The 19,447-nt window shown below is 35.3% G+C and overlaps 1 protein-coding gene across 1 annotated transcript in view; it reads right to left on the bottom strand.

The window, feature by feature from the left end:
- The window catches only part of COL24A1 (collagen type XXIV alpha 1 chain), a 377,122-nt gene that overhangs the window by 140,255 nt on the left and 217,420 nt on the right, over positions 1-19,447 (bottom strand). The window contains exons 26-31 of the mRNA XM_024767884.1: positions 17,162-17,215; positions 11,689-11,742; positions 10,352-10,405; positions 3,302-3,355; positions 2,972-3,016; positions 2,809-2,853 (exon numbers count right to left, since the gene is read on the bottom strand). Coding sequence (XP_024623652.1) covers positions 2,809-2,853; positions 2,972-3,016; positions 3,302-3,355; positions 10,352-10,405; positions 11,689-11,742; positions 17,162-17,215 — 306 coding nt within the window. The remainder of the gene's footprint in view (positions 1-2,808; positions 2,854-2,971; positions 3,017-3,301; positions 3,356-10,351; positions 10,406-11,688; positions 11,743-17,161; positions 17,216-19,447) is intronic.

Genomic DNA, 19,447 nt, shown 5'->3' with positions numbered 1-19,447 from the left:
AGGGCCCAATTTGGACCATCACCTGATTCTGTAAATAGTTTTTTTTGAATAGTCATGCTCATTGCTTTATATACCGTCTATGGTTGCTTTCACACTATGATGACACTAGAGCTGAGTAGTTGTGACAGAGACCATACGGCCCACAAAGCCTGAAATATTTTGTGACACTCTACAGAGAAAGTTTACTGACTCCCGACCTAGAATAACCACTTAAAAGTAATAATGAGAAGTAGAGCTAAAAAGCGAATAGTTAAATTAGAGTGGAGTTCTCAAAATCATTCAGTGCCTAAAGAAGGCACTGCACACCACCACTGCCGCCACGACAGAGGAGAAACAGCCATAAAAATGGTAGACCTAAATCCAACCACATCAATAACTACATTAAGTGGAAGTGGAGCAAACACGAATTAAAAGGCAGAGGTTTTGGGAATGAATAAAAAGGTAAGATCTAACTTTAAGACATTCACTTTAAATATCAAGGCACAGATGGTTTGAAAATAAATGAATGAAAAAGATATGCCATGCAAACAGCTAGAGAGACTTACATATCAAATAAAGTAGATTTCAAACCAAACAGTATTACCAGGGATAAAAAGTATTACCAGAGATATAGAGGAACATTTTGTAATGATAAAAGGCTCAGTTGATTGGGAAGACATAGTAATCATAATGTGAATACTCTAAAAATAGTTTCAAATACATAAAGCAAACTCTGACAGAATTAAAGAGAGACACAGACAAATACAAAATCATAGCTGGAGAATTTAATACCCTTAACTAATCAACTGAAAGAATATCTAGATAAAAATCAGTAATGTATGAGCTGTTACAGTTTTTATAAGATTTAGAAAACCAAAAAGGTACTCAGGCTTTATCACCTTAATAACACAATGAATCATATCCTTTCTTCTTGATTCGCCCTTTGAGTCAGATATACGTGTGGATGGAAGGCAAGTATAGGAAACAATGTTGGCCCACAGACAAATATACTTCTCCTGTTTATCTGGACTAGCAGAGTACTATATGTGTTACCAATTTCCTTGTAATACCTAGCTTTAGAATTATGACAATTTAGAGATGTATCTTTATGTTACAGATGAAGAAAATATGATCCAGAGAGCTAACCAATCTAACCAAGACTATACAGCTATTAGGAGCGTGCACTAGAACAAAGGTCAATCTGATCTCCAGTGTATCTTTCTATTATACAGCACTGCCTGCTTGTTGACAGTGCATAAATGATGAGAGACGCTGAGATTACCGTGCAGGATCAAATAAATCTTTGGGGCATCTGGATTTTTTGGATTAATTGATCCAAGCTTCCCTCAGATCTCAAAAGTCTCTTTCAGTTCAATCAAGACCGAGGAGACAATGTAGGTATAAAGTTAAGTAAACCTCAACAACTAGTATTAACTCATGATTTACTGTCCCTAAGGTAACTTTACTCTTCCGGTAGTCTATGAAACTTGTTTGCCATAAGCTACCGTTACAAAATGGTTCTAGTAACTTTTATTGATTGAGAAAATCAAATATCAAATTTTACATTTATCCATGCATATCTGATAGGCTGAAAACGAAGGTAAAACTCTAAGGAATGTCAACAATGTACAAAATGAGTAAGTAATTTAATTTCTCTTGGCCTCATTTTTCTAAAGTAAGAGGAATGGACCTGATAAATTCCAAATTTCTCCACTCAATTACAACATATTGGTTTTGTATACAGTGTAGCAAAGTGGAAAGAATCTCCAGAAACACCATTTACACTGATATAATAGAAACTTAGATGATGAATATTAATACTCAAGGAATGTTCTTTGGCGATGACTTCAATTAATAATATAATGTCACACACAAGTTCTTTCCCTGGATACAGTCATTTTTCTCTTTTAAGTCTCTGCTACTTTAGGTTTGACCATTGGTAAAGATAATGCTATTATGGGAAACAACCGGCAGGGGGCAGCAGATTTCATAGAGGAACAAGTAAATGCAGTGACATTAGTGATAATTATTACAGCAGCTAAAACATTTTTGTCCTCTCCTTTTCTGACTCTTCAGTTGCAGTATATTTAAATTATGATCTAATTTAATAACTTTAAATTATACATATATATATGACAAATCAAAATGCCATTAAAAATTATGATTACAAATGGAATTAAAAACCCATACATTTAAGCTCATGTGCTCAAAATTATATATGTATATATGTGTAATATATATGTGTGTGTGTGTATATATTTTTCTTTCTTAAAAAGTAAACTTTACTCCCCCTCAGTTAGTGATGATAACCACAGAACTTGTGTTCCAGAGAAGAAATTGTATAATTCTGAGATTTTTGATGGTAGGAAAATATTTAGCATTATATAGTATTAAAAACTCTTAGAGCAGTGCCATGGGAAAACATGATGACACACATAGCTCCACACTCCAAGGGTGCAAACAACACTCAAGGTGAGTTAAAATGAAACTAGGCAAGAAGCCTCAAAGAAGTTTCTTATGTTAGCTTTATTAATATTCTGTTATATTTACATGACATCATACCACTTTATCTTGAAATGGATTTTACACAAAAACTATGATAGCAGAGGTGAAGTAAAAGTATCAGTTATCACCACCAGTTTATAGATAGGTACAAAAACGGCCCAGATTGAGTAAGCAATTTGCCTCAATAAAAGACTGACCCAAGGACTGAAGGAGGAAAAGAACTTGTATTCTCTTAGTCTAAAATACTGATTACTAAACAAGAGTTGTATCAGAGAATAAAGTGGATAAAATTTGCTTATAGCTTGGCAATTTTTAATTACTTACTTGTTTCCCTTGAACTCCTCTCTCTCCAGGGTTTCCAGTCTTACCCTACATAAGAAAGAAAATGCCTGGGTCAAGCAACTCCCTCCCCAAATATGAATCACACACCAAGAAAAATGGAAGATATTATATGTTCATCTTTAATGTGAAATATTTTACTACTTACAATAAGACCATAAGGCCCTCTTTTTCCTTGATCTCCTTTTTCACCCTAACAAGAATCAATACCAGGTGAGTTAATCAGAATGTGAATTATGGTCTTATACACACTAACATACACTCACATACCAAAAACTAAGACATCAAATACATAGTTCAATAATAAAAAGAATACATTTCTGTGAGTGTAGTAAAAACTTTATGTATGTTTCATACTTAGACTAAGAAAAAATTTAGAACCATACTTTTATAAGGAAATACATCAGTGTTTAGACAGGTAGGACATATAGGCTCAAAAATATTTAACTGTGTATGAAATGAGAAAATAAGTGATTACCTTGGCACCCTGTATACCTTGTTCTCCTAAGAGACCATCTGGTCCTCTTGGTCCCTAGAGATGGAAAAAATATCTTGTTGTTAATTTTAAATGTTTCTTTTTTTACTGTTATGCATCCTTACAAATGGAGACACTGGACTCTTTTTTAGTTGAAAAACTCCTTTTGCTTGTTTCTGTGCCATGAACACAGTAAAGACTACAGCTGAGTATATGGATGAACCCATTTGCATGGGAGAATCAGGCCAGTGTTTTCAAGATTTAATACCAAATAGTAAATCAGATGACCACAAAAACAGCTGATTCAGTTGTTGAGGTAGCTATAGCATAGGTTTGTTACTTGAGTATTTTGTTTACCTTACCCTTTGCAGAAATCCAGGATTTATCCTAAAAATAACTCTAAATTAACTTTAAAGTGGCTGGTTTGTTTGTCCAAACAGTCTTCCTAAGTTTTATATTTTTGAAATGGAACTCTTCTCATCACTTTATTAGAAAAAGAATGCTGACTGCACTGTTCCCTGCTATGCACCTGCTTGACAGCTGAAAGATGGCAAGGGGCACAGAAAAGGAATAGAAAATGTTGCTAAGAATGTTCATGTAAATTTAAAACTTCTCAGCTATGTTGCTATCAATATTAATTCAGTAATTAGTTATGAAGAAGCATTAGTTGCAAAAGTCATTCTCTAATGAAAGAGGACAGTATATGTTCCTTGCCTAATTATAACTGTCCTTGGAAGATCTTAAAGTCCTTTGCAAGGGAATTAATTTAATTCTACAACCATTAACTGAACATATACTGTGAAAAATGCACTGCATTAAGTGTTATGGGAATCCACATTATGAGATAAGGTAAATTATATAAATAACTATAAAATAGGCAGAGATATTGTGTGTTAAGGGCTAAAGGGATCAAAGGAGGGAGAGAGCTTTCACACATTTGTAAAGGGAATGAAGATATTATTTTGACAGTCAGAAATCATGCTCTAAAAGAAATTCTAGATGGAGGCATACTATGAGAAAAGGCTAAAGAAGCAGGAAAAAAGATACTTAAGAATGAAAAACTAGTTTGTTTAGCTGAGCTGGTGATTACATGGAGTATTTTTTAGTATTTCTATACAAATAAATAGTTGTGAAAAGACTGGGATTTAAAACGTGAAGGACTTGAGTTTATATTTGAATCAATAAGCAATGAGGAGGCGCTGAAGATTTCTATACAAAACAGTGATACAAATCTCCCAATACAACATGCTGATTTGAAGAAGTCCCGTAGGCTTCAATATCTTCTATTGTATCCCATCTGAGGCCAGCTTAGTTTAGCTTTATACTATTAAAAAGCTGCTTACTTCCGGGAAGATCCCACATGCCGCAGAGCAACTAAGCCTGTGCACCAAAACTACTCAGGCTGCGCTCTACAGCCCGCAAACCACAGCTACTGAGCCCACGAGCCACAACTACTGAAGCCCGCGCACCTAGAGCCCGTGCTCCGCAACGAGAAGCCACCGCAATAAGTCCACGCACTGCAACGAAGAGTAGCCCCTGCTCCGTGCAACTAGAGAAAGCCCGCATGCAGCAATGAAGACCCAATGAAGCCAAAAATAAATAAATTTGAATAAATAAATTTAAAAAAAAGAAATGAAGGAGAAGATATCACTACAGACCGCTGAGACATTATAAGGGAAAATAAGGGACTACTATTGACAGAAACAACTCTTCACACATAAATTCTACTCCTTCGGAGTAAACTGACCCATTCTTCAAAAGCAAAATCTCAAAACAGGTCAAGGACAAAGAGATTATTTGCATAACTTTGTATCTATTAAAGAAATTGATTTTGTAAATAAAAACCTTCTGAAATAAAAATCTCCAGACCACCCCCCCCCACAAAAAAAAAGAAAAAAACTGCTTATTGTAAACAGGACTCTCTTCCTGGGTGCCCTTAGGGTAAGTGAAACCCTGATTCTCTTGGACACATCCACAGGATTGGAGGGAAGACTCACAATCCATGAGGATTTATAGCTCCACTGGGCATACTAAAGCTAAAGCCATAGCTCTAGCCCTACAATTTCTGTCTATATTTAAGGTACTCCATGATTTGTCCCCAGTAAATTTGTTTACTTTTTGATCCTATTTTCCCATAAAAGACTGCAAAACTAAGTTAAAGTATTAATGTACAGGACATTGAATGTCAAATTGAGGAGTATGGACTTAATAGATAAGTGACTTTCAAAGTGTGTTGTTGTTCATTCAACAAACATTTACTGAGTGCCAACTATAAGCTAGGTATTGTTTTAGGCCCAGAGGATACAGTAAGGAGAAGAGACAAATCCCTGAATTTATAATCAAGCAAATCGATATATAAAATTAAAATATAAAATGACTATAGGTAGTCAAGTGTAATGAAGAAAAATAAAGGAGGTTAAGGGACTAGAAGGAGTCCAAGGTGGGGGGCCCCACTTTAGATCAGGGTCTGAGAAGGCTCTCTAAAGTGACATGTGGGTAGATCTGAAGGAGCTGAGACTGCAGGCTATGCAAATAACTTGGGGAAGATCATTCTGGCAGGAGAAATAGCAACTGCAAAGGTCCTGAGGTGGGGGCTTCCTTGGAATGTTTGACAATGAAGTAACTGAAGATGGAAAAAAAGAACAATGTTTAAAGGATGACTCTGAAGTTTTAAGTGCAAAGATCCCTCAGGACCTTGCTCCAATAATCACCTTCATCTTATCAGTAGCCTGTATTGATTCTCTTTCTCCAGCACCTTCTATGCTTATTTTCTTTTTTCTGCCCTGTAAGAAAACACTTCCCAATTTTTTTCGGAGTAATAACAGAATGTGGCTGAGAAAATATGAAAAGGAATCAGTGGTTAGCATTCTAAAATACCACAGAAAACAAGTAAGATCTAGAAATATATCCACTGGTAACTAGGCACTTAACTCCTTTGCAACATGAAAGTTCTTTCTTGGATATTTTGTTAGTAAGTAACCAGTGGAATTATGACAGCATTAATATAAAAACAAATTGGAAGTGTAAGTTTGTTTAGGGTAGAAGGGTGGGGGAGTGGGGAGAAGGTAACAATTTTGACTCTAGACAACCAACCACAATGGTAAATCCTCCAAGGCTAATGCTAGAGTTAGAAGTCATTCTGTCTAGGTTTAAAAGTTAGCAGCCATAAGGATAAAGCTTCAAAAGGCCCCCAAACATAGAGTAATAAGTTAAAAAGATTTTTTAAAAATTGTTTGGTCCAAAAATGATTGAAAAAATTCTCATTTCTTAGATAAAAATAAGATTAAGTGGTTGCCTAGATATATATGCAGAAAAGGCTGCATTGAGCTCAGGAAGAAAGTCTCATAATTAACTGCCAGTTTCTGCCTCAGCACCTAGACCACCCACTGTCAAGGCTGAACTAGTCTAAACCCTGCTTTGTAAGATGAAGCAACTGAAGCCTGCAGATATCAATATAAGTGAGTCACCTGATTCACATAATGTCTAAAGACTTTGAATAACTATGCTTTATTAAGTTTATAATATTTTTTCAAATGTTAAAAAATAAATAGATGTAATCCTGTTATCAAGTGAATTCAGGCTGAAATAGAGGACGTGAAGTTTAGAAGAAGTTTACAAAATGAATATTAAACATGAGTAAAATGCTGATTGGTATTATAGGTGAAAGGAACTCCCTCCAAAATTAAGGAATACTTTAGTGATAATCACTCATTTTTTAATGTTTTCCATTAAAAAATATTTTTACTTAAAAGTACTTTCACATTTATTATTTCATTTACTAAACCAGGACTAGACAGGGAAAATTGAAAGAGAAGTTTCTGCTCCCACTGTGATGACTAAGGTAACCACATTAAGTTAAAAAAAATGTCTAAGTACAACAATTATATTTAATTAAAGGCTATAAAGCCTGAGGTTGCTAGTTAAAGAGGTTAAGGCTGGCAGAACTCTAGGAAAGTTTGGTTTTCTCTATGCTTCAGTTAAGGGTTGGTTAATTAGCTAAAAGCTTAGCTTTATCAATATCTGCAAGTATCACTTTGATATTGGTTGTAGAAGGTATCCCTGGAGTTATTCTTTGACTCCTGAGACATAACAAGCTTCAGGACAAGCTATAAGAAAATTATACAAGCAATATTATAATAGGTACCTAATTGGGTATAAAGTTATTTTTTCTAATACCTGCCTTAAAATCTCTACCTATAAAGCTCTTGAAGAATGTATTCTGGTTAAGTTTAAAAAAAAAATCTAATCTTTTCTTTATCCTCTTTTGGAAAAGTTAAAGTTGGCTACAGGTAACTCTCTCATCAAACAATCTCAAGCTACATGAATATTTTCAGCCAATCCTGTTATTTTTCTCAGTTATATAAGGGGCAGGATTACACAATCTTCATAAAACTAGTTAGAAAAATTTTCATAATACTAAGTTGCTTAGGTTATTTCCTGAGATGGCAGGTATTGTTGCTTGTCTGAGCTTTTGCTATTCTCTGTCAATATTGTATGATACTTTAAAAGCCACTGGACTGTAAGTCATTAAACCGTAAAATCCATGTGGTTTAGGTCTAAGCAAAAGTTAACCTTGAATCCTCCATGATAGTAAGAGAGTGTTTGACAGATGGTATTATATCAGTAAATGTTAGATAGATGAATGGCAGATGGATGGATAGGAGAGAAGCAGAAGGACAGGCAGACTCCTTGGGTTGTGGTCCTACCATTCATGATGTTTGCATGTTCACCTATGATAATAGTACAAATCACAGGCAGAACAGCGAGGGCACACAAGCACTAGTTTCATAATGAGAGTTCTTTGTGTGGCCTCCTAGTGCAAATGTGCCTAGCTTCCCCTCCAATGTACTGTGACACAGTTGTGTGTCATAAAGTGTTACAGGTGTGCTGGAAATATTGACTCCCTCAGCCTTTGGGGTAGCAAGGAATGGCTGGGGCACAGGAATTCCCAGCCAGATACTCTTTTCATTTATCCCTGTGGGCTGGACATATATTCTCATTTTTTGTGAGTGAAAAATATTTGAAAGGATATTTATTATGATCATATCTATAGTGGAGAATAGATTGGAGAATGTATTGATGGGAGAAGAAGATATTAGGTGATAATTAGAATGGAACTTCATAATACTATATTCTTTCCCAAATATTCTGGTCTTTAGTTCTTTTTGATATTCCTAATGTTCACTGATAATTTGAAATATTCTCCTATAAAGGAAGCACCTTTGCATTAAACAAAGCCCTTATTTCTAAACAAAAAGACCTTGTTCAGAAAATACTGGTGAACTTTAAATAATTATGAGAAGCCATTTGGGAACAAATCAGTAAAACGTATTTGGAGGATGAGAGGAAAATAGACACTTGAAGAGGTGAGAATTGAAAACAAAGTGTCAAATCAGAAAAGAGTAATAATTTGCCCAAGGATCACAGGGAGGTTAGAAAACTGCAGAGAATATGAACTTTCCATATGACTTATCAGACAGTACAAGTGGTTCAGAAACATATCTTGCTTAGGTACATGGCTTATGCCTGGATAATCAATAAGACCTCAATTACTTAGCTAACCAAAGTAAGTATTTCTGTTTTTTTAAATCTTTCACAAAACTGGTTGAACTTTCCCACTATGAGTAATACAAAGTTGAATAAACACATTTGACCTAATCAAGTACTGAATGCTGGCAGGGTACAGACCACTAAAATGACAGAGTACAGATCATCTTCCATGAGTTTTTATTTTATTATTTTAAATCTCATTTGGGCTAAAATAGATGTGGCCATCAGGATTATTTATAGACTGTAAATCCATAAGCCAGAAAGGAAAACTGTTTTTCAGAAAAGAAATGACAATACAGAAAAATTTGCTCTCTTTCTTTAATCTTCACCTAAAACACAGCACATGAAATTAAAGTCGTTATTTATTTATTTTGCCTATTTTCTTTTCTTTCTTTTGGCCATGCTGCACAGCTTGCAGGATCTTAGTTCCCTGACCAGGGATTGAACCTGGGCCACGGCAGTGATAGCACCAAATCCTAACCACTGGACTGCCAGTGAATTCCTAAAGTTGTTATTTTAAACTGAGCCTTTTTCTCCCATTTGCCAACTGCAAAATGGCAGTTTGAAAAAAAAAAAAAAAACTTTGTTATTTGGAGGCCATGCTTTTAGAATTTTATAATATTTTCTTCACTAGCTGTAAAAGTCAAGGTAAAGCCAAGGGAGAAAACAGAGTTCTTAAAGCCCACATATTCAAATTAATCAAGGAAAAATACTCTAAAATTCAATAGGGGTATTGAATAAGCATACGGTTTGGAATCAGACACACTAAGGTTTGAATCCTGGTTGTGCCATAGACCTGTGTGTCTACAGTTCATATACTTAAACTCTCTGAGCCCCGTTTTCCTCAACTGTGATATCTGAGATAAATGCCTCTCCTTCCTAGAGTGGTTTTGAGTATTAGGTTAGATGGTATATGTAAAAGTGCCTGGCACATGACAGGCATGCAATAAATGGTGGTTCTTATTTCTTTAAAGAAAAAAAAAAGGATTTAATGTTTAAAAGACTTAAAGAGTGAAAGGTTTTAATTTAATTCTTATGCATAATTATTAGACAATGATGACACATTACCTCTTATTTACAGTGAATAAACTCTTAGTCATCCTGTGTATTCTTATTCTACTTCTTATCACTCTTATTCTGTCATGCTGTTACTATCCCTTGCTATAGAAGTCTCTTGTGAGTAGAAGAATAATTTAAACATCTTTGTGTTCACAATTTCCCCAAAGAATGAAACTGGAAGTTGGTAATAAGAAAGAAGAATTCTTTGTCAATAAGTGAAATTTCTAAAACACAAAATGAAAAAGTATGGTTTTATAAATACAAATGATTATGAATTACCTTTAAATTAATGTAGGTAGGTCATCTAATATAATGAAAACAAGAAAAAACCCAACAACCTCTAAGCATGATCTAGAAGATATAGAGCTATTTTTGCTGAATGCATCACTATTTATGACACCATTTTTTAAAAGGTTAATGCACTTCCTTGATTAGATAACTTACTCTTCGTCCTTTAGGACCTGGACTCCCAGGTGGTCCTCTTGCCCCCACAGGACCCTACATGTTGAAAATTTAAAAATCAGTTATAGAATTAACAGGAATGTTACGAGAACAGTAGTTACAACCTTTCTTATGATATGTAATTCTCCTTGGGAATTCTTAAAATAAAATTGATTAGTCTCCTTTAAAAATATGCTTTAACTATTAAACAAATACCATAATACCCTCCCCCAATATTCTGCTTCTGACATAGTCTACTATTTGGAGAAATTTAATTTCTAAGTGTTTACACCCTGAAAAAGAATGGGAAGTATTTAATATTCACTGACCACATAGTTTTTAGGATGAGCACATATGGTGGTGGGAGACACAACACATAATGGAGACACCCACTTAGCCAGTCTGACCAGTCTAATATGCCTGGTCCATCAAAGAAGCAATGGCTACTTTTGCAAGATTTCTTTCTCATTACTCTAGATACTTATGATAATCCCATCACATAAAAATAGATTTTTTTCTGTTACCATGAAAAATGCCACAAAATGTTCCAAATTTACATGCCACAAAAAAATAGCCTTAAAAGAAGGTTAAGTTGTTATTTGTTACTAAGTCAAGTACAATGAATTATTTTTATACCCAATGGTCTCCAGTGTTTAGAAGACAAATTTTATTTATCTATATAACACAGGTAGATAAAAACAGTGAACTTTCACAGGATCTCAAATCTATTTCTTATCTTACATGAGTAAAAAGATTGGCAACTGTTCCCTAGATTAGTCTTCCTCATTTTAGAAGTCAATGACACATCTATCAGTATGCTCTAAGATTGGGCTTATCTTCAAAACAGAAGCTTCACAAAACAGCATAAACCATTTCTGATAATAGTTCTGCTTAGGGGATCACAAAGGCTGATATTCTTCACATTTAAGTTCACAATAACTTTCAAATTTTAATAAGCAAACTTTCTCTGTAGAGACAAGGCTTCATTATCTTTCTGTAACCACAAATGGAGTTTTTCAAAACTCAGTTTTTGAATAAAGGTATATTTTCCATGAATTTTATCAGTTTGAGAATATGTGGAAATTTCTAAGAACAACATGTTGGAAATTGTGCTTGTGATTTGTTTGTCCAATAGGTCTAAGCTTGATTACTGACTCTGTTTTCTTATATGTGGTTACTCAAAAGAAAGTTTAGATATTTTTTATTTTAGGTTGCAGAACTATACTATTAGAAGTGAGCAGTAAATAATAGAGCAAGTAGAAGTGAGGAGGTTCAAGATACCATGATATATTCTAGAGCGTTTTGCATTGACTGGGAAGAGAAGTCTTTTCTATACTTACAGGTAATCCCAGTGGACCCATGGCTCCTGGAGCCCCAGGAGGACCTGGATATCCCTATAATTTAAGCAAAAATATAAAAGACATAAATTCTCCATCACATCTAATTATTTTCATTGAAGATAAACAAGTAAATTATAAATAGTAATTAAAAATGATAATGTGATAAGATCTCCCTCTACTATCCAAGAAGTAAGAGGCCACAGGAAATGTTCCAAAGATAGACAACAGAAATAAAAAATGTTTACATAGAAGATGGGTACATTTTTATTAGAAACTCTTTGCCTAGAAATGAAATTTGCTAGCCAGAATCACATATTATAACCTACTAAGAAGAGAATATTCATCTCACATCTCTGCAGGTTGTGTTATGCTATGAATAGATGTATATTATGTTATACAGATTGTGAAACCATATCATTTTCAGATGTCAGGGAATTCAATAATTAAGAAATGTGGGCCTCTCTGGGGGACTCGAAGACCAGCAGCCGTGTGGCTGACTGGGTCTTCCTGCTCTGGCCGGGTGTCAGGGCTGTGCCTTTGAGGTGGGAGAGCCGAGTTCAGGACATTGGTAGACCAGAGACCACCCGGCTCCATGTAATATCGAATGGCAAAAGCTCTCCCAGAGATCTCCATCTCAATGCTAAGACCCAGCTTCACTCAAGGACCAGCAAGCTACGGTGCTGGACTCCCTATGCCAAACAACGAGCAAGGCAGGAACATAACCCCACCCATTAGTAGAGAGACAGCTTAAAATCATAATAAGGTCACAGACACCCCAAAACACACCACCAGATATGGTCCTGCCCACCAGAAAGACAAGATCCAGCCTCATTCACCAGACCACAGGCACCAGTCCCCTCTACCAGGAAGCCTACACAAACCACTGAACAAATCTTAGCCACTGGGGGCAGACACCAAAAACAACGGGAACTACAAACCTGCAGCCTCCGAAAAGGAGACCCCAAACGCAGAGAGTTAAGCAAAATGAGAAGACAGAAACACACAGCAGGTGAAGGAGCAAGGTAAAAACCCAATAGACCAAACAAATGAAGAGGAAACAGGCAATCTACCTGAAAAAGAAATCAGAGTAATGATAGTAAAGATGATCCAAAATCTTGGAAATAGAATGGAGAAAATACAAGAATCACTTAACAAGGACCTAGAAGAACTAAAGAGCAAACAAACAATGATGATCAACACAATAAATAAATTAAAAACTCTCTAGAAGGAACCAATAGGAGAATAACTCAGGCAGAAGAATGGATAAATGACTTGGAAGATAAAATAGTGGACAGAAATACTGCAGAGCAGAATAAAGAAAAAAGAATGAAAAGAACTGAGGACAGTCTCAGAGACCTCTGGGACAACATTAAATGCACCAATATTCGAATTATAGGAGTGTAAGAAGAAGAGAACAAGAAAGGGACTGAGAGAATATTTGACGAGATTATAGTTGAAAAATTCCCTAATATGGGAAAAGAAATAGTCAATCAAGTCCAGGAAGTACAGAGAGTCCCATACAGGACTAATCCTAGGATAAACATGCCAATACACATATTAACCAAACTATCAAAAATTAAATACAAAGAAAAAAAATTAAAAGCAGCAAGGGAAAAGCAACAAATAACATACAAGGGAATCCCCATTAGGTTAACAGCTGATCTTTCAGAAGAACTCTGCAAGACAGAAGGGAGTGGCAGGACATATTTAAAGTGATGAAAGGGAAAAACCTACAGCCAAGATCTACTCTACTCAGCAAGGATCCCAATCAGATTTGACAGAGAAATTAAAACCTTTACAGACAAGCAAAAGCTAACAGAATTCAGCACCACCAAACCAGCTCTACCACAAATTCTAAAGGAACTTCTCTAGGCAGTGAAACACAAGAGAAGGAAAAGACCTACAATAACAAACCCAAAACAATAAAGAAAATGGTAATAGGAATATAAATATCAATAATGACCTTAAATGTAATGGATTAAATGCTCCAACCAAAAGACACAGACTGGCTTGAATGGATACAAAAACAAGAACCGTATATACGCTGTCTAAAAGAGACCCACTTCAGACCTAGTAACACAGACAGACTGAAAGTGAGAGGATGGAAAAAGACATTCCATACAAATGGAAATCAAAAGAAAGCTGGAATAGCAATACTCATACCAAACAAAATAGACTTTAAAATAAAGACTACTGCAAGAGACAAAGAAGGACACTATGTAATGATCAAGGGATCAACCCAAGAAGAAGATATAACAATTGTAAAAATTTATGCACCCAATATAGGAGCAACTCAATACAAAAGGCAAATGCTAACAGCCATAAAAGGGGAAATCAACATTAACACAATCATAGTAGGGGACTTTAACACCCCAGTTTCACCAATTGACAGATCATCCAAAATGAAAGTAAATAAGGAAACACAAGCTTTAAATGACACATTAAACAAGATGGACTTAATTGATATTTATAGGACATTCCGTCCAAAAACAACAAAATGCACTTTCTTCTCAAGTGCTCATGGAACATTCTCCAGGATAGATCATATCCTGGGTCACAAATCAAGCCTCAGCAAATTTAAGAAAATTGAAATCCTTGTCAAGTATCTTTTCTGACCACAATGTTATGAGACTAGATATCAATTACAGGAAAAAATCTGTGAAAAATACAAACACATGGAGGCTAAACAATATGCTACTAAATAACCAAGAGATCACTGAAGAAATCAAAGAGGAAGTCAAAAAATACCTAGAAACAAGTGACAATGAAAACGCAATGACCCAAAACCTAAAGGAATCAGCAAAAGCAGTTCTAAGAGGGAAGTTTATAGCAATACAATCCTACCTCTAGAAACAAGAAACATCTAAAATAAACAACCTAACCTTACACCTACAGCAATTAGAGAAAGAAGAGCAAAAAACCCCCAAAGTTAGCAAAAGGAAAGAAATCATAAAGATCAGTTCAGAAATAAATGAAAAAGAAATTAAGGAAACAATAGCAAAGATCAATAAAACTAAAAGCTGGTTCTTTGAAAAGATAAACAAAATTGATAAACCATTAGCCAGACTGATCAAGAAAAAAAGGGAGAAAACTCAAATCAGTAGAATAAGAAATGAAAAACGAGAAGTAACAACGGACACTGCAGAAATACAAAGGATCATGAGAGATTACTACAAGCAACTATATGCAAATAAAATGGACAACTTGGAAGAAGTGAACAAATTCTTAGAAAAGCACAACCATCTGAGACTGAACCAGGAAGAAATAGAAAATATAAACAGACTAATCACAAGCACTGAAATTGAGACTGTGATTAAAAATCTTCCAACAAACCAAAGCCCAGGACCAGATGGCTTCACAGGCAAATTCTATCAAACATTTAGAGGAGAGCTAACACCTACCCTTCTCAAACTCTTCCAAAATATAGCAGAGGGAGGAGCACTCCCAAACTCATTATACAAGGCCACCATCACCCTGATACCAAAATCAGATAAGGATGTCACAAAGAAAGAAAACTACGGGCCATTATCACTGATGAACATGGATGCAAAAATCCTCAACGTAATACTAGCAAACAGAAACCAACAGCACATGAAAAGGATCATACACCATGATCAAGTGGGGTTTATCCCTAAAAGGGAACCCTCTTGCACTGTTGGTGGGAATGTAAATTGGTACAGCCACTATGGAGAACAGTATGGAGGTTCCTTAAAAAATTACAAATAGAACTACCATATGTCCCAGCAATCCCTCTACTATGCATATACCCTGAGAAAACCATAATTCAAACAGAGTCATGTACCACAATGTTCATTGCTGCACTATTTACAATAGCCAGGACATGGAAGCAACCTAAGTGTCCATCGACAGATGAATGGATAAAGAAGATGTGGCACATATATACAATGGAATATCACTCAGCCATAAAAAGAAATGAAATTGAGTTATTTGCAGTGAGGTGGATGGACCTAGAGTCTGTCATAGTGAATTATGTCAAAAAGAAAAAAATCACAAACCATACACTAACACATATATATGGAATCTTAAAAAAAAAATGGTTCTGAAGAACCAAGGGGCAGGACAGGAATAAAGATGCAGATGTAGAGAATGTACTTGAGGACACGGGGCGGGTGGGAAGGGTAAGCTGGGACTAAGTGAGAGAGTGGCATGGACATATGTACACTACCAAATGTAAAATAGCTAGCTAGTGGGAAGCAGCCGCATAGCACAGGGAGATCAGCTCGGTGCTTTGTGTCCACCTAGAGGGGTGGGATAGGGAATGTGGGAGGGAGACACAAGAGGGAGGCCATATGGGGATATATGTATATGTATAGCTGATTCACTTTGTTATAAATCAGAAACTAACACACCATTGTAAAGCAATTATACTCCAATTAAGATGTTAAAAAATAAAAGAAATGTGAATGTGTACAAATACTTTAGCCTGTCGAATTTCAGAAGGAACACACCCTTTGTGGTTTAACCATATTCAAATGATTCGGAGAATGCCTTAGGAGTCAATAATTCGTGAAATTAATTAGCCTTATGGGTATATTAAACTTCCTTGTTGACAGCAATTGGAGATAGGTAAAAAAATAATCTTACAGTGCTCTATTCATAATACAGAAGTTAAAACTGAGCAAAAATTTATGTACAATGAATTTGTAGATAGCATTAGGTACACCAGATCCATCACAAGATATTTTCTGAAAGCAAGATTCTTTAATTGAAAATAATTGTTCATTTCTATCACATTTAGAAACTTTAAGAAATGAAAAAACTGCAATCTAGATATAAAATTTATCAGCTATTACTATCTTAAAGATAAAAGAATGTAAGATGAATTCTGCATTCTGCTCTTCCACATATCAAATAATTACAATGTGACCACAAACTCATGGAAAAGTGGCAATGATGATATGTGCCATATAAACTATAAGTTATAAAAAAAAAAAAAGTAGAATCCTAATTGAATTTTCTTCTTCATTCACTTAAGCTAACTTAGGATGGTTTAATTCTTCTCTTAAAACTATAGGCTCGGGCTTCCCTGGTGGCGCAGTGGTTGGGAGTCCGCCTGCCGATGCAGGGGACGCGGGTTCGTGCCCCGGTCCAGGAAGATCCCACATGCCGCGGAGCGTTTGGGCCCGTGAGCCATGGCCGATGAGCCTGCGCTTCCGGAGCCTGTGCTCCGCAACGGGAGAGGCCACAACAGTGAGAGGCCCGCATACCACAAAACAAACAAACAAAAAACTATAGTCTCATTAGACCTAGCCATGTGATTTGCATGCTTTTCAGTGCCAATCAGCATTCTGAATGGTAAACTGTTTAGAGAAGAAGAAAATTCTAATGGAAATTTACTACAAAATAGCATTTTTCACTTACTTAAACTTCATTCAAGGCAATTCCACCTCTGGAATGCCTTAACTTTATTATGTTCTTTGGACACATATCTTTCAAATCACTGAGCTCTTACCATAACACCCTTTTCCCCCTGGGGACCTAGTGGCCCTGGATTTCCACGTTCTCCCTTTTAAAACAAAGACAAAAGAAAAACATTGAGGCATGTTAATTAGTCATGAATGAGCTAAGCCTAGACAGGAAACTCATCCAAATTTTCAGTGATTTTTAAATTTACAAATTTTGCATTTTTACCTTAAAGTTGCTAGACTTTTAATAAAAATCCTCAAGATACTTTTTAAGGGATAAAATACCAAAAAGTCTTATTAAAATGATGAAAACAGAAATTATGAATAATCAAGATTTAAAATTGAGCATGCATCGTATTCTAGTTTTGCAAGTAGAAATTCTTATAATTTTGAGACATATGAAATATGAGAACTGTAAAAGTATGAAAGCATATTGTAAAAATTAAGTGTATAACCATTGAACAAAATTTTATTTCTGTAATCTGTCCATCACAATTAAGCATAATCATGATAATCACATATGCCACAGCAGATTAAAGGTCTAAACTGATTTACGTTAAAATTCCAAGACTTTTCAACATGTTAGTGTAGAAAATTTAACCTAATACAGAAGTAACTAAACCAGAATGAAAAAAGTACAAAACGATCTAAATTTTTTGAACTGATGTCATTTTATATTTGTTGTATTGTTAATAAAAAAATCAACAAGTATATATCAAGGTACTAAGTGAGAGTTGGAGAGATATAACAGATATTTGACTTAAACTCTACCCTCAAGTAATTGAAAACATGAAAACATGACATTAACAAAGATGAATCAATTAAAGGACAGTGAAATTTTAAATCATGTGGTACTTATTTCTAAGCCCAGGAAGGGAAGAAATCAGGAAGGATTAGAATAATCTGGAAAGACTTTACAGAGGAGATAGGAATTTAATTGAGTAGTGTAGTTTGGCTTTGAATAGAGGGAAGGGGAGAGGATACTCTAAACCAAGAAAACAGCAAGAATAAGAATAGGGACAAGTATGAAATATGAGATGGGGAGCAAGAAAGGTTTATACTGGAGAATATTAGAAAATTTGTTGGATGAACTGATTAAGCCAAAATCACATAGTATCTTGACAGCAAAGTAGAGCCATTTAACAGACTTCAACAATAGGGAGGCTAATGAAGGTTCTTCAAAATGCTTTATCATGACCCATCAGAATTAGTCTTCTGCTTATAGTATGTAGGCTGGATTAAAAGATAGGGACAGTGTAGCGTAAATATGATAGAGGGTAAATTTAAGATAAACTAATAAGAGTACGTCTGAGGCGGTAGCTTTGGATCAACTATTAGAAAGGACAAATTGTAAAGAAAAAACTCTAAGACCTGCTAAAAGATTAGGCATAGAGGATGGAGGAAAAGGAAAATGCAAAGATGGGTGCACTCTATCTATTCTGGAAGACTGGAAGAATAGAGCTAGGTATAAGGCATACTAATAGAAATGAGATAATTGGGAAGAGACCAGTTTGGGTGTGGGAAAAAAATGATGAATTTTAAATACTGGGTTGGCCAAAAGGTTCGTTTGTTTTTTCCCGTAATATGGCTCTAGTAGCACTTAGTTGTCTTTAACTTCTTTCGAAACAATTTTGTTAGATTGTATTATGAGAGCTGTCATATCAGCGTGCATTTAAAAATATTATCAAAATTGGTGAATTTTTGTGTAGCCATCTTAATACTGAAGATGGAAGAAAAAAGCAACACTTTTCTGCATATTATGCTTTATTCTTTCAAGAAAGGTAAAAACGCAACTGAAACGCAAAAACATGATTTGTGCAGTGTATGGAGAAGGTGCTGTGACTGATCAAACGTCTCAAAAGTGGTTTGCAAAGTTTTGTGCTGGAGGTTTCTTGCTGGACGATGCTCCACAGTTGGGTAGACCAGTTGAAGTTGACAGCAATCAAATCAAGACATTAATTGAGAACAATCAACGTTATAGCACAATATCCAAATCAAGCGTTGAAAATCATTTCCACCAGCTTGGTTATACTAATTGCTTTGATGTTTGGGTTTCACATAATTTAAGCACAAAAAACCTTCTTGACCATATTTCTGCATGTGATTCTCTAGTAAAACATAATAAAAATGTTCCATTTTTAAAACAAATTGTGATGGGTGATGAAAAGTGGAAACTGTACAATAATGTGGAACGGAAGAGATGGTGGGGCAAATGAAATGAACCACCACCAACCACACCAAAGGCCGGTCTCATCCAAAGAAGTTGACGCTGTACATATGGTGAGATTGGAAGGGAGTCCTCTATTATGAGCTCCTTCCAGAAAACCAAACGA

Source organism: Neophocaena asiaeorientalis, unplaced genomic scaffold (genome assembly GCF_003031525.2).
Source record: "Neophocaena asiaeorientalis asiaeorientalis breed wild unplaced genomic scaffold, Neophocaena_asiaeorientalis_V1.1 scaffold546, whole genome shotgun sequence".
Lineage (NCBI taxonomy): Eukaryota > Metazoa > Chordata > Mammalia > Artiodactyla > Phocoenidae > Neophocaena > Neophocaena asiaeorientalis.
This window is presented reverse-complemented; position numbering and strand designations above follow the sequence as displayed.